The sequence below is a fragment of the Hippocampus zosterae genome, chromosome 8 (genome assembly GCF_025434085.1).
Source record: "Hippocampus zosterae strain Florida chromosome 8, ASM2543408v3, whole genome shotgun sequence".
Lineage (NCBI taxonomy): Eukaryota > Metazoa > Chordata > Actinopteri > Syngnathiformes > Syngnathidae > Hippocampus > Hippocampus zosterae.
Genome location: NC_067458.1, coordinates 4,097,246 through 4,110,958, shown reverse-complemented (window position 1 = coordinate 4,110,958; position 13,713 = coordinate 4,097,246). Strand labels below are relative to the sequence as shown.

The 13,713-nt window shown below is 40.3% G+C and overlaps 1 protein-coding gene across 5 annotated transcripts in view; it reads right to left on the bottom strand.

Annotated features, from left to right (window-relative positions):
* LOC127605628 (contactin-associated protein-like 4) overlaps positions 1-13,713 on the bottom strand; it is a 157,910-nt gene that overhangs the window by 87,709 nt on the left and 56,488 nt on the right. For all 5 annotated transcript variants that reach the window (XM_052073317.1, XM_052073319.1, XM_052073320.1 and 2 more), the window contains exons 6-10: positions 12,765-12,940; positions 11,858-12,001; positions 10,897-11,164; positions 9,635-9,778; positions 7,619-7,790 (exon numbers count right to left, since the gene is read on the bottom strand). In XM_052073317.1, the coding sequence (XP_051929277.1) occupies positions 7,619-7,790; positions 9,635-9,778; positions 10,897-11,164; positions 11,858-12,001; positions 12,765-12,940 (904 nt within the window). The remainder of the gene's footprint in view (positions 1-7,618; positions 7,791-9,634; positions 9,779-10,896; positions 11,165-11,857; positions 12,002-12,764; positions 12,941-13,713) is intronic.

Here is a 13,713-nt window from a genome sequence, read left to right as displayed (position 1 = left end):
TAATGGTGCGATGATAGGCTGACGTCGTACGTTCTGTGTAGTTTTTTTTTAATGGCATCGCCACTGCCGAGGCGTTTTTGACGCTTGTCGTGTGAAAGCCCGGGAGCCGCATTGAACTAGCCAAAGACCCGCATGCAGCTCGCAAGCCGCGGGTTGGCCACTCCTGCTTTAGACATAGTTTTTATTTATGGTCAAATGTTCAATTTGTCCAAAAAAAGTTTTGCACAAGGTGATTTCAGATCATAAAAAAAATTCTTCACTGCTGTCTTTTCTTGTGCTGCTGTTAAATCTGCCCATGCGGCATCCAGATCTGGATTTTTAACCCTATTACTGCTGGTCTGTTCCCGCAAAGTGGAAAAAAAAGCTCTTATCAAATATGGAAAGACTGTTGACGTAACTACCTGTTCACAGTTAAAGAGGCCAAAAGAGAACATTAATCAAACCTCATTCAGACTAACTTGTCACAACCCATGTGTACTGTTTAAAACTATTGATTAAGTACTTAACCTTTTACAGGACAACAGTGGACAGTTTATCATGTTACAGGGTGCATGAAAGGGTTAAACTCCCTTTGCTTTTTGCAATTGCAGACTGCTGAGCGCAAACAACTTCCGGTGACGTACTCACGAGCCATCGTAAATTCAAGATGTACCTGCTTTATTTTATTTTTTCATTTTTAATTTTTTTTTTGTGTGTGAAAATGAGACTGAGGATGATTAGGGTGCGGCGTACATTAACACAAAAATATTACTAACATGTACAAAAACACAAATGGTTGGTTTTTTTTTTGTTTTTTTGTTTTTCTCCTCGACACTCCTCGGATCTACTTGGGACCTGTCTTAGATCTACCGGTAGATCAGGATCTACCTAATGGGCACCCCTGCTCTAAATAATCTCGCGCCACTTTACCTCTCTGAGCTCATCCGCCCCTACACACCTGCCTCAGGTCTGTGGACCAGACTTTGTTAGAAGTACCAAGAACTAAACTGAGGCTCAGAGGGGATCGAGCCTTTTCTGTTACTGGTCCCTCTCTCTGGAATGACCTCCCACTGAACATTCGGCAATCCTCCTCGCTGCCCATCTTCAAAACCCTCCTCAAAACTCATTTGTATTCTTTGGCATTAGACTCAGCATGACTTAGATTTGTTCTTGGCTTTACTGTTTGGTGCTTTCTACCGCCTTTATTACCTATTTGTCTTACTGTTTATTGTGCATGTTAAATTGCTCCATGTACAGCACTTTGTATGCAGCGATGGCTGTTTGAAAGTGCTCTATAAATACTGTTGACTTGACTTGACTTAAGTAAATGTGACAAGTCGTCTTTTATAGTATAGGCGTTATCAACAGCAGCAATTGTAAAATGTTGGGCACCATTCAAGCCTCCAGAAACTCAGCTTTTATAAGATTTATAACATGTTCACACATGACGACGTGCATCAGCGATTTGTTTTGACAGATGACGGAGGGCCCCCTCGGTGGGCTGTCCTAACAGCATGTATTTAAGTGTTTTTAATGACATCCTCGCAGTAAATGACCCTGGAGTCAATGTATGTCTGGTTTTGTTGGATTTAACTGCAGCTAATTGCATCTGCCTGAGGGGAAAAGCAGGGTCCACGCTGGCCAGGTTATCAGTCAATCACAGGGTGCATTAATTCATCATTGCAGAAATAACATTGGTTTTGTCTTCCATATGAAAGTTTAATTGGAATGTCACATTTTTTTGCGTAACACACAAAAATTAAGTTTTGTAAGCCTCACGGGCAGTTTATGTGCTTAACGAGCATAAAAAAATAAATGGAATGGAATAACTTTTAAGAGATGGCTTACTTGATTGCAAACAAGGAATTACTTCAAGCATTTCAAGTATGATATTTCTTGCAATTAACATTTACACAAGCATGTGATATATATATATATATGGTGATTTTTTTCCAACTTAAAATTGGTCTCTGCTTTGAAAACACAAAAACACAACAAACAGGAAGAAGAAAACAATCAATAATGTTCTTTTCTTTATTTCACTTTTTGCACTTGGGACAGTGCACATTAATCAACACAACAGTGTAAATGCGCCGGACTTAGCATTAATGCTAGTTTTCAGCCATAGTCCCCAGGCAGGTTTCTTAACACGAACAGAACATAAATAGTTAACATAAAATAACAAAATAATATAAAACAACACATAATATAAAACACCGACAGTCATGCAATCTTAGCCAGTGGCGGATGCTGGTCTGTCAATGAGGGGAAGCTCAATTTCGGCCTACATCATAAAATGTGTCAGTTTATTTATACGTGAATTCTACTCTCCGTTCCTTTTCAAGAAACTGATCTGTGACCCTGTCATACCAACAAGACGTCTTTTCCATGGACTTAACTAGTGTCTTCTCTATGGCCAGCAGACCTAGGCTGCTTTAATGGCCTTGGCCCGTGGTGTTGCAGGTGTAAGACTTGAGCCGCTTTAAACAAGAGAAGCTCCTCTCTACACCTGCAGATGTAGCTCCAATCGTTGCCACTAATGACAGCAGTTTGTAGACCTGAGGCATTGCATTGAGCAGTGATGGGCTAATTTCACTGTCAATCAAAAAGAGATTCAGGCTCAGACAGATCATTCGATCATCATGCAGAAAAGCTAAGCGTCCAGGCCAGCCAATAAACGCCCACTGTCCATAGATTCCCAGAGACACTGAGTGTCCGATGGGTGGGACAAAACCAGAATTTATCCAATGACTCATCTCGTTTCAATGCATTGGGACAACGGGCTCTGAACTCTCGACACCCAGCGTCCGCGCGGCAGACGCTCAGCGTCCGCGCGGCAGACGCTCAGCGTCCGCGCGGCAGACGCTCAGCGTCCGCGCGGCAGACGCTCAGCGTCCGCGCGGCAGACGCTCAGCGTCCGCGCGGCAGACGCTCAGCGTCCGCGCGGCAGACGCTCAGCGTCCGCGCGGCAGACGCTCAGCGTCCGCGCGGCAGACGCTCAGCGTCCGCGCGGCAGACGCTCAGCGTCCGCGCGGCAGACGCTCAGCGTCCGCGCGGCAGACGCTCAGCGTCCACACAGTTTAAAGCACAGTGAAGCTGCGGGGATGAATGAGAAGAGAGTCGTGTCGTAACCAGTAATAAGAAGCTGATTCGGAACAAAAGTTGAGCGCATTGTAGCACATCACATATTTAGTCAATGACATATCCACACAATTGTATGTCCACACATATATTTGATCACTTCTTTTTGGACATTTTAGGGGAAGCTGACCTTCCTTTGCAGTCTTAGAGCAATCGTCTCTGATCTTAGCCACTTTTCCTGTGTATTCTTTGTTGTTTAAAGCAGTTTTAGATGAAAGAGGAGATAAACAAAGTGATGGTTTTAAAGTGATAGATTCCAAATTGCTACAAAAATTTACAAAACAACAGGGCAGATTTGAGCATGCCTCTGTGTCACTGTTTTGGGGTTGGGGGTTGATTAGGGTGATGACTTTGGCCCTGGAATACCCAAATCTTGTCCTCAGTTCATGGCCAGAAGTATCGGTTTCGCCTAATGTTGTGTGTATTACCTTCACCTCCCTGTTGGAGATCGGAAAATAATATGAATAAATGGGAGTTGGGGAAACAGGATATTTTTTTACATGTACCGGTAAATGAACTTAATATTTGGAAGGAGAAAACATACTCTGTTCCATATTTTGACTAATACCAGGATAAGGCCCATTGTCAGATGTGAAAATGCATCACAAATGCTTCCACCAAGATCTTCGGCGAAATCATCAACTGGACACAGAGTCTGCTTTCTTTTGAAGGTGAAATGGGGCCCTCGTTGTCCATCTTGTGGGGCTGCAGAGTTAGGTGTTGTTTCATCTTTTTCAAGTTGTCTACGTCATTCAATGTTGAATATCGGCAGTTGGAAACACGAACAAGTGACCTCTCTGTTGGAAAAACAGCTGAGAACTCTGTCGTGGAATGTGCCAGGGTTGGAGCGATAACCTGACGGATGCCCAGTGTTCCTCGGATTGTTCGAAAGATCTTATGTAAGGAGTGCATTTATTCTACATATCTTTTTCTCCTCCACATAGTTGAGCGTCACTTTGGTAAGAGGCAGGATTATGTCCTATAGCATTTTAGCCGTTGGTATATCAGTACCTCTGGCTACCTGAAATTTCCATCGCAGCTTTCATACATAAAATGCAATTGAAAGTACTTGACATACTGTAAAAGGAGATCATAGAGATGAGACCGGGGAATCTGCAGTTGGCTTTATGGTGGCTCTAACACTCAACGGGCCCTTTGGCATGACTGATGTTTGAAAATTGTGTTATGAAACACAAGGGGCTTTTTGATAGGATCTGGAACTTGGTACTGTACTTCATTCACTGCTTCTGAGGCTTTGTTCTTGGAGAAGTCTTCAGCTTCAACCTGTGACATTGTTTTCTGTCTTGTTCAGTTCTTTGAGCTTCAGGTTTAACTTGTGTATTTCTCTGGAGTTGTGTTCACCCTTTTTAGCGCTGAAGACCGAGGCCCCGGTGCGAGATCACCTTCACTGGAGGTACTAGATGGTGAGGAAGTCCAGCAAAACATCCGCATCTCTCTGTTGCTGTTGGGGTTTTCCTTCACGCTCTTCTGACTTTCCTTTGCCCTTTGCTGGAGAAGTCGTTGATAGATTTCAGTTCTCCTTCTTCCTTCTGTCTCTTTTGTCTTTTCCTTTGCTTTATTCAATATTCTAGGTATTTCATGGGGTCATTCTTTACTCTTTGCCGAAACTCTTTGCTCTCAGTCTCTCTGCTCTGCTTTTTGGCATGTTGGTGTTTCTCCCTTAAAATTCAAATACAATAGGAAATTGAATATAATGAAAATCAGAAAGATGTATGCATGACAGATGCAACTAAGTATTATGACTTACATTATTGAAAAATGAACATCACATCGTCACGACCGAAACAATGTCACAACTGAAACATTTCCGTAGGTTTTGGCAGTGACTGTTTCTGTAGTGATGTTTTATGATAGTGGTTCACAGTGCTCAACAATGCTAGCCCCAATGTGGCAACCAAACACAATTTGGAGCATGTGTACAGAGATAGATAACACAACATTTCGCATTAAAGTCAAAAGTGCCAATTTAATTGCAGAAATTAAGTGTTCGTTAGTGATGTCCCTGAATAACACCACGTGCTGATTTTCAGACTTTCGAGTCCATGTAATTAGTAATGCTCAGCAATTACTCACCATGTGACCATGGATGAACGGAAAGGCAATGTCTCTTCTTGGAGAAATTTCTGAGGATGTGGCTCAAACCAAGCCCTTCCTACAGACAAATACTCCTTGTGTTTCGGTAGCGCCATGAATAGTTGTGACAATTTTTTTTTTTTTTACATAATTTTGTTTTTCAAAAAAATCTACAAAATCAATGTGCATCTTTCACCGTACTTTGAATAGCAATCAAAAAAAGTTCTTTTAACATAGAATATTCAGAAAAGACCATTTAAATGTTCTTTTCAGTGTTTGAAATTTTGGCGTTATAGGTTAAGAAAGCCACCTCCCAGTAGGAAGTGACATAAAATATATATTTTTTAAATATCCAATTTAATAGTATCTCAATGAATGTTTTGTGATAAAATCATTACAAGATAATATTGTTTTGTAAATCGTCATTTTCATGGTGTGACAACAATTCGGAAGAATGGCTCAAATAATTTAGATCAAATAATAGTTTGATCAATTAATTTTTTTCTCCAAAAGCAGTGTGAAAATCTCAAATAATGCTACTCCTTTCAATCAAAGTATTTTCATCATATCATGCAAGTAATGCCATGAAACTAGTGACACCCCCTCTCAATCCTTTCCGCAACAAATAAATAAAAACCATATGCTCTGGTGTAAACTGCTTTTCAGCATTCAAAAGACACAGACGTCAGGACACTTTCCATGGTGCTGATGCTGCAACATTGTGTGAAATGTGGGAAACAGGAGCTGAAGTCCCAACAGTATCACTCATTTTAATCAGTTAAATAGAAACGATTTGACAGCACTGAAAATATATTGTCCGAGTTGTCCTAGTTTTTCTTTTTCTCTCTCAGAGGTTTCACGTCTTGCTGTGATAGTGAACGGCAAGCATTTACAATAAGGATATTGGCTGGAAAACATTTTCTTCTACAAATAATAATTCCACTGTTTGTTTTAAATGGGCACAATTCCAATCCAAACGAAAAGAAAAGGTTTAACTGTGTGAATTATTAGCCACTGGCTAATAGCCAGTGCTACAGTTTAGTGTCTGTTCTTCTTATCAGCAACTTTTCACAGTTGACATCTCTCTCTGTAGTTGTAACAAATCTGACCAAACTGCTGTTGAGATGTGGAGTGAGAAAATAAATCGATAAAAAAACACACTTCTAATGTTGATATTTTTGTCATAATTCCTGTTCTTTATTCTTTCAGAAGTCTACCAATAATACCTGATCGAGCAGGGTTGCGATATCTGGAGCGAAAAGTATGTCATGGATTTTTTGGGACTCACAGATAACTGCCGATAATGGTTCTTTTAGATTTGACTCCACATTAAAATGAAAATGATTTAGATAAGTTCCAAGCTACCCACAATCATGTATTTATTTGATTGGATTAATGCAGTGCTTCTCAATTATTTTCTGTATTGCTTCCCCCCCCAGAAAAAGAAAATATTTCGAACCCCCTCACTCTCCATCCTGACAATAAATGTTTCATTTGTCTCTAAAATCTTTGATAAGTCCCATACACCTCTGCAGCACACTGCATGCTTATTAAAATTAAAGAAAACAACAACAAGAAAATAAAGAAATATAGATCAGCTCACAACAAAGAACAACTTTACTAACATGTTTTATAGCATACAGAAAAGGCTTTAAGCGAACTTGGCTCAAATGGAAAATATACACATGAGCGCGCCACTGCTCTAGTGGATTTTAAAATTACTCTTAATTCTTGTATGGAAAAAAAAAACATGTTGCCCAGGTCCCATTCGCCCAGGAGGCCTGACCCACGAATTGAGAAGAAGTGGATTGATGTAACAAACATTATCTTCATCTTAGTGGGTTAAACTAACAAAGTACTGTAGCTGTCTAAGGAAAAAAAAAGAAAAATTCAAATTTTACATTATTATTATTATTATTATTATTATTATTATTATTATTATTATTACTATTATTTTACATTTTATTGTAATCAAAATTAAAAAGGCGGTCCGGTGGGCGACTGGTTCGTACTTCGGCCTCACAGTGCAGAGGTGCAGAGTTTCATTCTGTGTGGGGTTTGCATGTTCTCCCTGGGCCTGCATGGGGTTTCTCAGAGTACTCTGGTTTCCTCCCACATTCCATCAACATGCATTGCAGGTGAATGAACACTCAAATTGTCCCTAGGTGTGAGTGTGAGCGCGGATGGTTGTTCATCTGTGCATGCCCTGCAACTGGCTGGCAACCGTTTGAAGGTGTCCCCTGCCTACTGCCCGAAGACAGCTGGGATAGGCTCCAGCACGCCCTACGACCCTTGCGAGGATAACCGGATGAGAAAATGGATGGACGGATGGATATATTCCATAAGGCACATGCAGTGTGTTGTGAGTTGGTTTTGCAAGGCAAAACCAAATTTGGAGCTTTACCTGTCAGTGATGCCACACATATCAATCTGCAAGTGGCTGTAATTTCCGAGCAGCCTTTCTTGCATCTTGATGAAGTCCGCCGGATGTTTAGACAGAGTCACATGGCGCATACAACCCTGGAAAGTTGTAACGGGGTTGCTGCATTTGTGATGACCACCCGACGGAGGACAGCCTGAGGAACACGCAAGACAACACAGTTAACGGAATATAGGCTTTGCTAACACTATGTATTGTTGACTAGTGTCTACTCTGATGCTGTGAAATTACCATAAAATTCAACTTTAAATTGCATTAATTATCTGATATTAAAGTGTTAAATGGCAGCACTCAACTGTGAAACATGATTATGCTGATTAAATTATTCAAGGGCTGTTCAGTCAGCGGCTCCCTGGCAAATCCTGGTGAACGTGAGAAGGAGAAACTCGTAACAGAAAGACTTACATTTTAGAAACCCTTGACCATATTCATGAAAGATGGTTGTTCATCAATGTGTGCCCTGCGATTGGCTGGCAACCAGTTCAGGGTGTGCCCCGCCTACTGACTAACATATGTGTTCATGAAACAGTGACAGTAAAGCTACCACACTGTTATTAAAGTTTCATTTAATTCATTCATTTCTTCAGAAACCATGAGAAACAATTGAAAATCTCTGTCCGGATATGTTATAATGGACTACAACAATGCAGTTTGCTTCACATTCACGGTTTTGTCCTTATTCTTATTCTGCTTGATTTAATTTTAAAGTTACTCGTGTCACTGATACCATTCATTCCTTCATCTTCCGAACCGCGTCATCGGCACTCGGGTCGCGGGTTGCTGCAGCCTATCCCAGCTGTCATCGGGCAGTAGGCGGGGGACACCCTGAATTGGTAGCCAGCCATTTGCAGGGAACACAGAGACGAAAATCATGCACACCCTCACTCAGACCTAGGGACAATTTAGAGTGATCAATCAGGCTGCCATGCATGTTTTTGGAATGTGGGAGGAATTCGGAGTACCCGGGGAAAACCCACGCAGGCCCGGGGAGAACATGTAAACTCCACACAGGGAGTCCGGAGCTGGAATTGAACCGGTACCTCTGCACTGTGAAGTCGACGCACTAACCACTGGACTGCCGGGCCGGTTGGTCACTGATACCAAATAAATATAAAAGCATTCTACTGACCACAACAGAGTAAACGCTTTATGATCTATCCGATATTCTTTCTTGGGGACTGATAGTAGTCTTCAGACATATTCATTACTATTCAGGCTACAGGCTGCACATTTATAGTCAGGCCATTGGGTGCAGTTTGACAGCTCCCAGCAGAAAAGGGGGAGAGCGAGAGAAATTATTAATTGTGTATTATGACTTTAAATTGAAGGCGCTCCAACAGAGTGAGGGCATTGAAGTCTTTCGGACTGTGATACATAATTTTATAGTTCATGAAAATGAGACTTTCATATGAGCCTACTCATACTAAGAAAGCATTGCATTTTGTCTTCAAAAGTCAGCTGGCAATACATTACCAAATCGTTTGTCGGTTAATTTTATTCACTCAAACATGTTTGAGAGAGAGCGAGCGAGAGAGAGAAAGAAGTGCATCAAGGTCTAGCGGTCAAATGGTGTTAGAAAAGTGAAGAAAATGAAAATAATAAAAATGATAATAAAGACATATGAAGGAATCTCTTTGCATAAAGCCATGTGGTTCTATGTTCTAGAATTTGACACATTCATATATTTATGAAAATAATAATATAATAATAATAATAATAATACATTTTATTTATAAGCGCCTTTAAAGACACCCAAGGACACTTTACAATAACAAAAAACACAAAACAATACATACTGTATTAAAATGTACTGTGAGAGAATATAAGTCAACATTTAGAATTGGAACTTTATCAAGCTTAAGTATATCTGTTTTCAGGCGTTTACCACTGCCAGTTTTGTTGGTGTTGACATTTTGGAGGGAATGAATAATAAAGATATAAAACACATAATACAGTATAGCTTGAATCCTGTTTTCTTACCACCAAAGAATACCTGACCACCAGGATGTGGGATGCCTGCAGTGTGAGCAGTGGCTTCTTCATCTTTGTCAACTGTGACATTCAGGTGATCTTGTCCACAGCTGAGCTCCACTGAATGCCACTGACCATCGTTCAGCCCCAAACCTGTCACCAATAAATGTAATCCTAAAATCAAGTTGTCCGATGTGAAACTTTGTTTACAAACCTAAATCAAAAGTGGTTAAAATGGCATTTCTGAGATCCAATCAATCATAGATTGACTTTTTTTCATCAGAATCAAAACACTTTTGTACAAAGTTCAGTCAACATGACAATGGTCAGGTGAGCCAAGTTTAATCATGTCTGTCAGAATCTAACTGAAAACACCTCAAGGGTTGGTTGGCATCAAGACGGCAAATCCAAAAATTGGATTAATGTTGGAAAGATGACATCAATCTTAACTGAAACTGCTTCTGGAGATATACATCAATTTGCAAGTTTAATCTGTTGTGTGATCAAGATCGTAACTCAATTTATGCTGTACATCAACTACATTTTTGCCATTGAAATGAATTCAAATGCCATGACTATGTTCCAGCTCCACGGCCTACCCCCTGAAAAATGTTTAGTGTTTTTAACCCTGGAGAACCCACGGGGTCACAATTTGGCCCCAATAAATTCTGTTACTCAAATGCTACTGCTAAATCCCAAAGGGTCAAATTTGGCCCTAATCCTAAATTAGGATTAAAGTAGTGAATATTTGAAACATATTTTGGTGTTCAGTGAACATATAGCAGTCATTTAATGTAAAATTCATCATTTTCCAAAGAAGAAAAGGGGGGGGGCTTGGGTTCTCCAGGGTTAATAAAGGAAAATAGCACTGTATCATACAAAAGCAATGTAAAATTTAGAAAACTGCAAAGATGTAAACCAGTGCTAGAAACTGCACATTGAGACAAGTCACAGCAAAAAACTTGTTGTCTGTGGAATGCCTTCAGGTGCATGTCCAACTGAGTTTTGGCCTCCAGTAGCTGCTCCCATTTGCTCTCATTTTGTATTTATGTATTTTATTGCTCAGTAATTGTATTGTTCGGTAATTGGCCTGTTCCTGATTTTTTCACTCAGAGCAAAAAGAAATAAAATTAACCAAGTGAGAGCTTGTCAGCAACAACAACAACCCCCCCCCCCCCCCCCCCCCCCCACATAAGTTAGGGCACTGTTAAGGCAATGTCTCATATGGTGATATAAACCAAACGAGATTCATTGGACAGTATATGACCAACCTGTATTGAAGTGGAGTTGCACCCCGACAGTGTCATTGATCTGTAGTTGGAGTCTGGCATCACTCAGGTACAGCCAGAGAATTCTGTGCTGCTGCACAAAGTTAAAGGTGAGCAGCAGTCCATCCACGTTCCATGTACGGAATTGTAAAGCTATCACGGCGAGCCCCGATGACTCTGTTGTGTGTCCGGGCAACTGGAGGAAGCTCTGGGAGTCTGTGAACGTTACAGCCACTGCCACTGGCTCAGTACAAGAAAAAGTCACATTTCCCTGAGAAGAAGAGGAAGGTAGCTAGTGAAAACACAATGTGGAAAAAAAAAACCCAAAAAACAAATATGACCTTTTGGCGACACATCTCGCTCGGAGCTCTCCGAGGAACACCTTTTACTGCCATGCAAACAGGCTCTCTTTTTTTTTTGTACTTTAGAATACACCCACAAGCAGAAATACTATCCACTTCATTGCCATTCTGCCATTCATTTTTCTACTTTTGTTTATTTCTGTTACAAAATAGTTAACTTTTCTTTAGACTGCACTTGCATAACAGTTGGGAACAATAATTGTACAATTAATAAAGGTCATTGTACAACCTTTATTAATTGTACAATCATTGTTCCCAACTATTGTGCAAGTGCAGTCTAAAGAAAAGTTAATAAAGGTTTTACGATGGCAAAGCAAAAAAAAGGCTAGAAACCATTACAACATGAAAGTGGCAGAAGGGATTATGTTCAATATTGGAGGATCCACTGCATTTTACCAATAAAGCAATATATTTTTCCATAATACATTTTAAGTAACATTCTCTCGAGAATGAGAGTAATGAGTGATAAAAGCTGCAACCAGAAAAAATACATGTCTATCAAAATCAACAATCCATAATAGAGCATAAACAAGTCAATAACTGTTTGATGGTGCCACAATTTACCGATTATAGCAATAAAATGTCAAAAGATGCTAACTTACCAAGACAGTGACCTGAGAGTTGTTTTGTTTTGCCATGCCGATCAGGTTAAGATCATTGTAATGCAGGTTTTCCACACAGCCATGGAAATTCTTCTGATTGGGGTTTGACTTAAGTCCGGGGCTTTGGACAGCTCCTACAATCAACTGCACAGAAAATCAATGCATATATAAACAGTTACCATAGGTAACTTCAAACTGGAAGAGCGACATAAAAGCACTTGAAATGTTTTCATCGAAGATTCAGACTCTTCCTTGCCAGATTCAAGAGGGAAAAAAATGTCTTCAATCCATTCCTCTTTTACTGCACATCTTCTTCAGGGTCATAGGAAGCTGGAGTTAACCCAAGATCATTTTAGGTGAGAGGTGGGATACTGACAACCATTCACACTGACTTTCACACCAAAAAAAAATTCAGTTTTCAATAAATCTAACTAAGGGTATCAAACTCATTTTTATTGTGGTCCATACTTTACAGTTTCCCTTGGAGGGCCTTTATGACTGAAAACATAGTCAAGAATAAACTTTTGTTTAAGTTACTGTTATGACGGGTTTGATTACAAGAAAATGCTTCAATTTCCTTCTTATTTATTACATATGAGAATTTGAAATTTTGGCTAGCATCATGGAAGTTCACATTTTTATTTTGCTTTTCACGGGCCACATAAAATGAGGTGGCGGGCCGGATCTGGCCCCCGGGCCTTGAGTTTGACACCTGTGGTCTTACTCATGTGGTTTTTGTTTTTCTTTTTAACGTGGCAGCAAAACAAAGTAAAAGAGGTGATCCAACACATGCCACTGTGCTTCTCATAATCAAAACATTTAGGCTCCCTTTGCGCAAACAGAGTGAGAGGGATGTTTGACTTGACTCAAAAATGTATGTTTACTGTGTTGCATAGTTTGTCCTCACCCAGTGAATGTCCCAGCGGCTGAGTTCAGCGGGTATGACAACTTGCTGTTTATTCTTATCCACAGAAAGGTTGAGGTGGGGGCCGATTCGCTCAAGCTTTACATGGTGCCAGTGTTGGTCGTCAAGTAGACTACCAATTGTTGTAAGGATATGACCACCAGAGGAAGAACTCAAACCTGCGGGATGGATGACAAGACATGTCAAAGTTGAAGATATTTTCGACAGTGTGCATAGTTTTCAGATGACAATAAGCACACCTCCAAAATACATAAAGCTGAGCGTAAATGAACATTTACTAGAATGGTTTGACTGTTATCGTGTAAAAAATTTTCCACAAACTGGACCACTAATAAGAGGAGGTGAGTTCCATAGCGCTAACTATGAGCATTGACGACTTCGAAGCGTCCCTTGGTTGGCTTCAAAAGTTCGTTGCACGACATCAGCTGAGCAATGCTGTCATGTGTGATGATCGAGGGGAGGCAAATTTAGAGACAGTGAGTAAATGATTGGAAAGAAAAGCCACCAGGTCTTACTCGTCTCATTTGGTAGCAAATTGTCCTCATTTTTTTATATCATGTATATTTTTTATGTTGTATTTTTTTTATACATCTGTATTGTATGCTGCAGTTTTTGTGTTATAAACAGTGTTTGGGCAATACATTGTTGCACCTTGTGGAGGCGCACCTTTATACTTCTACAGACAAATCAACGCTGTGGTCTATCAGACACCGTAAAAGGATGAGAGGGAGAAAGGAAAGGAAAGATGACGGAAGTACAACAGAGCACAAAAGCAACACATTCTATCCGTATGTAATCAATGCTTCTCATGCGTAGCGAGTCTACTCCTGTAGCGTTCACATGTCCCATTTTATATCGGTGCTGCCTCGAAAACTATCATTTACTCCGGAGTAAATTTTTAAACCACCTCATGAGCAGGGTTAAATTGCTC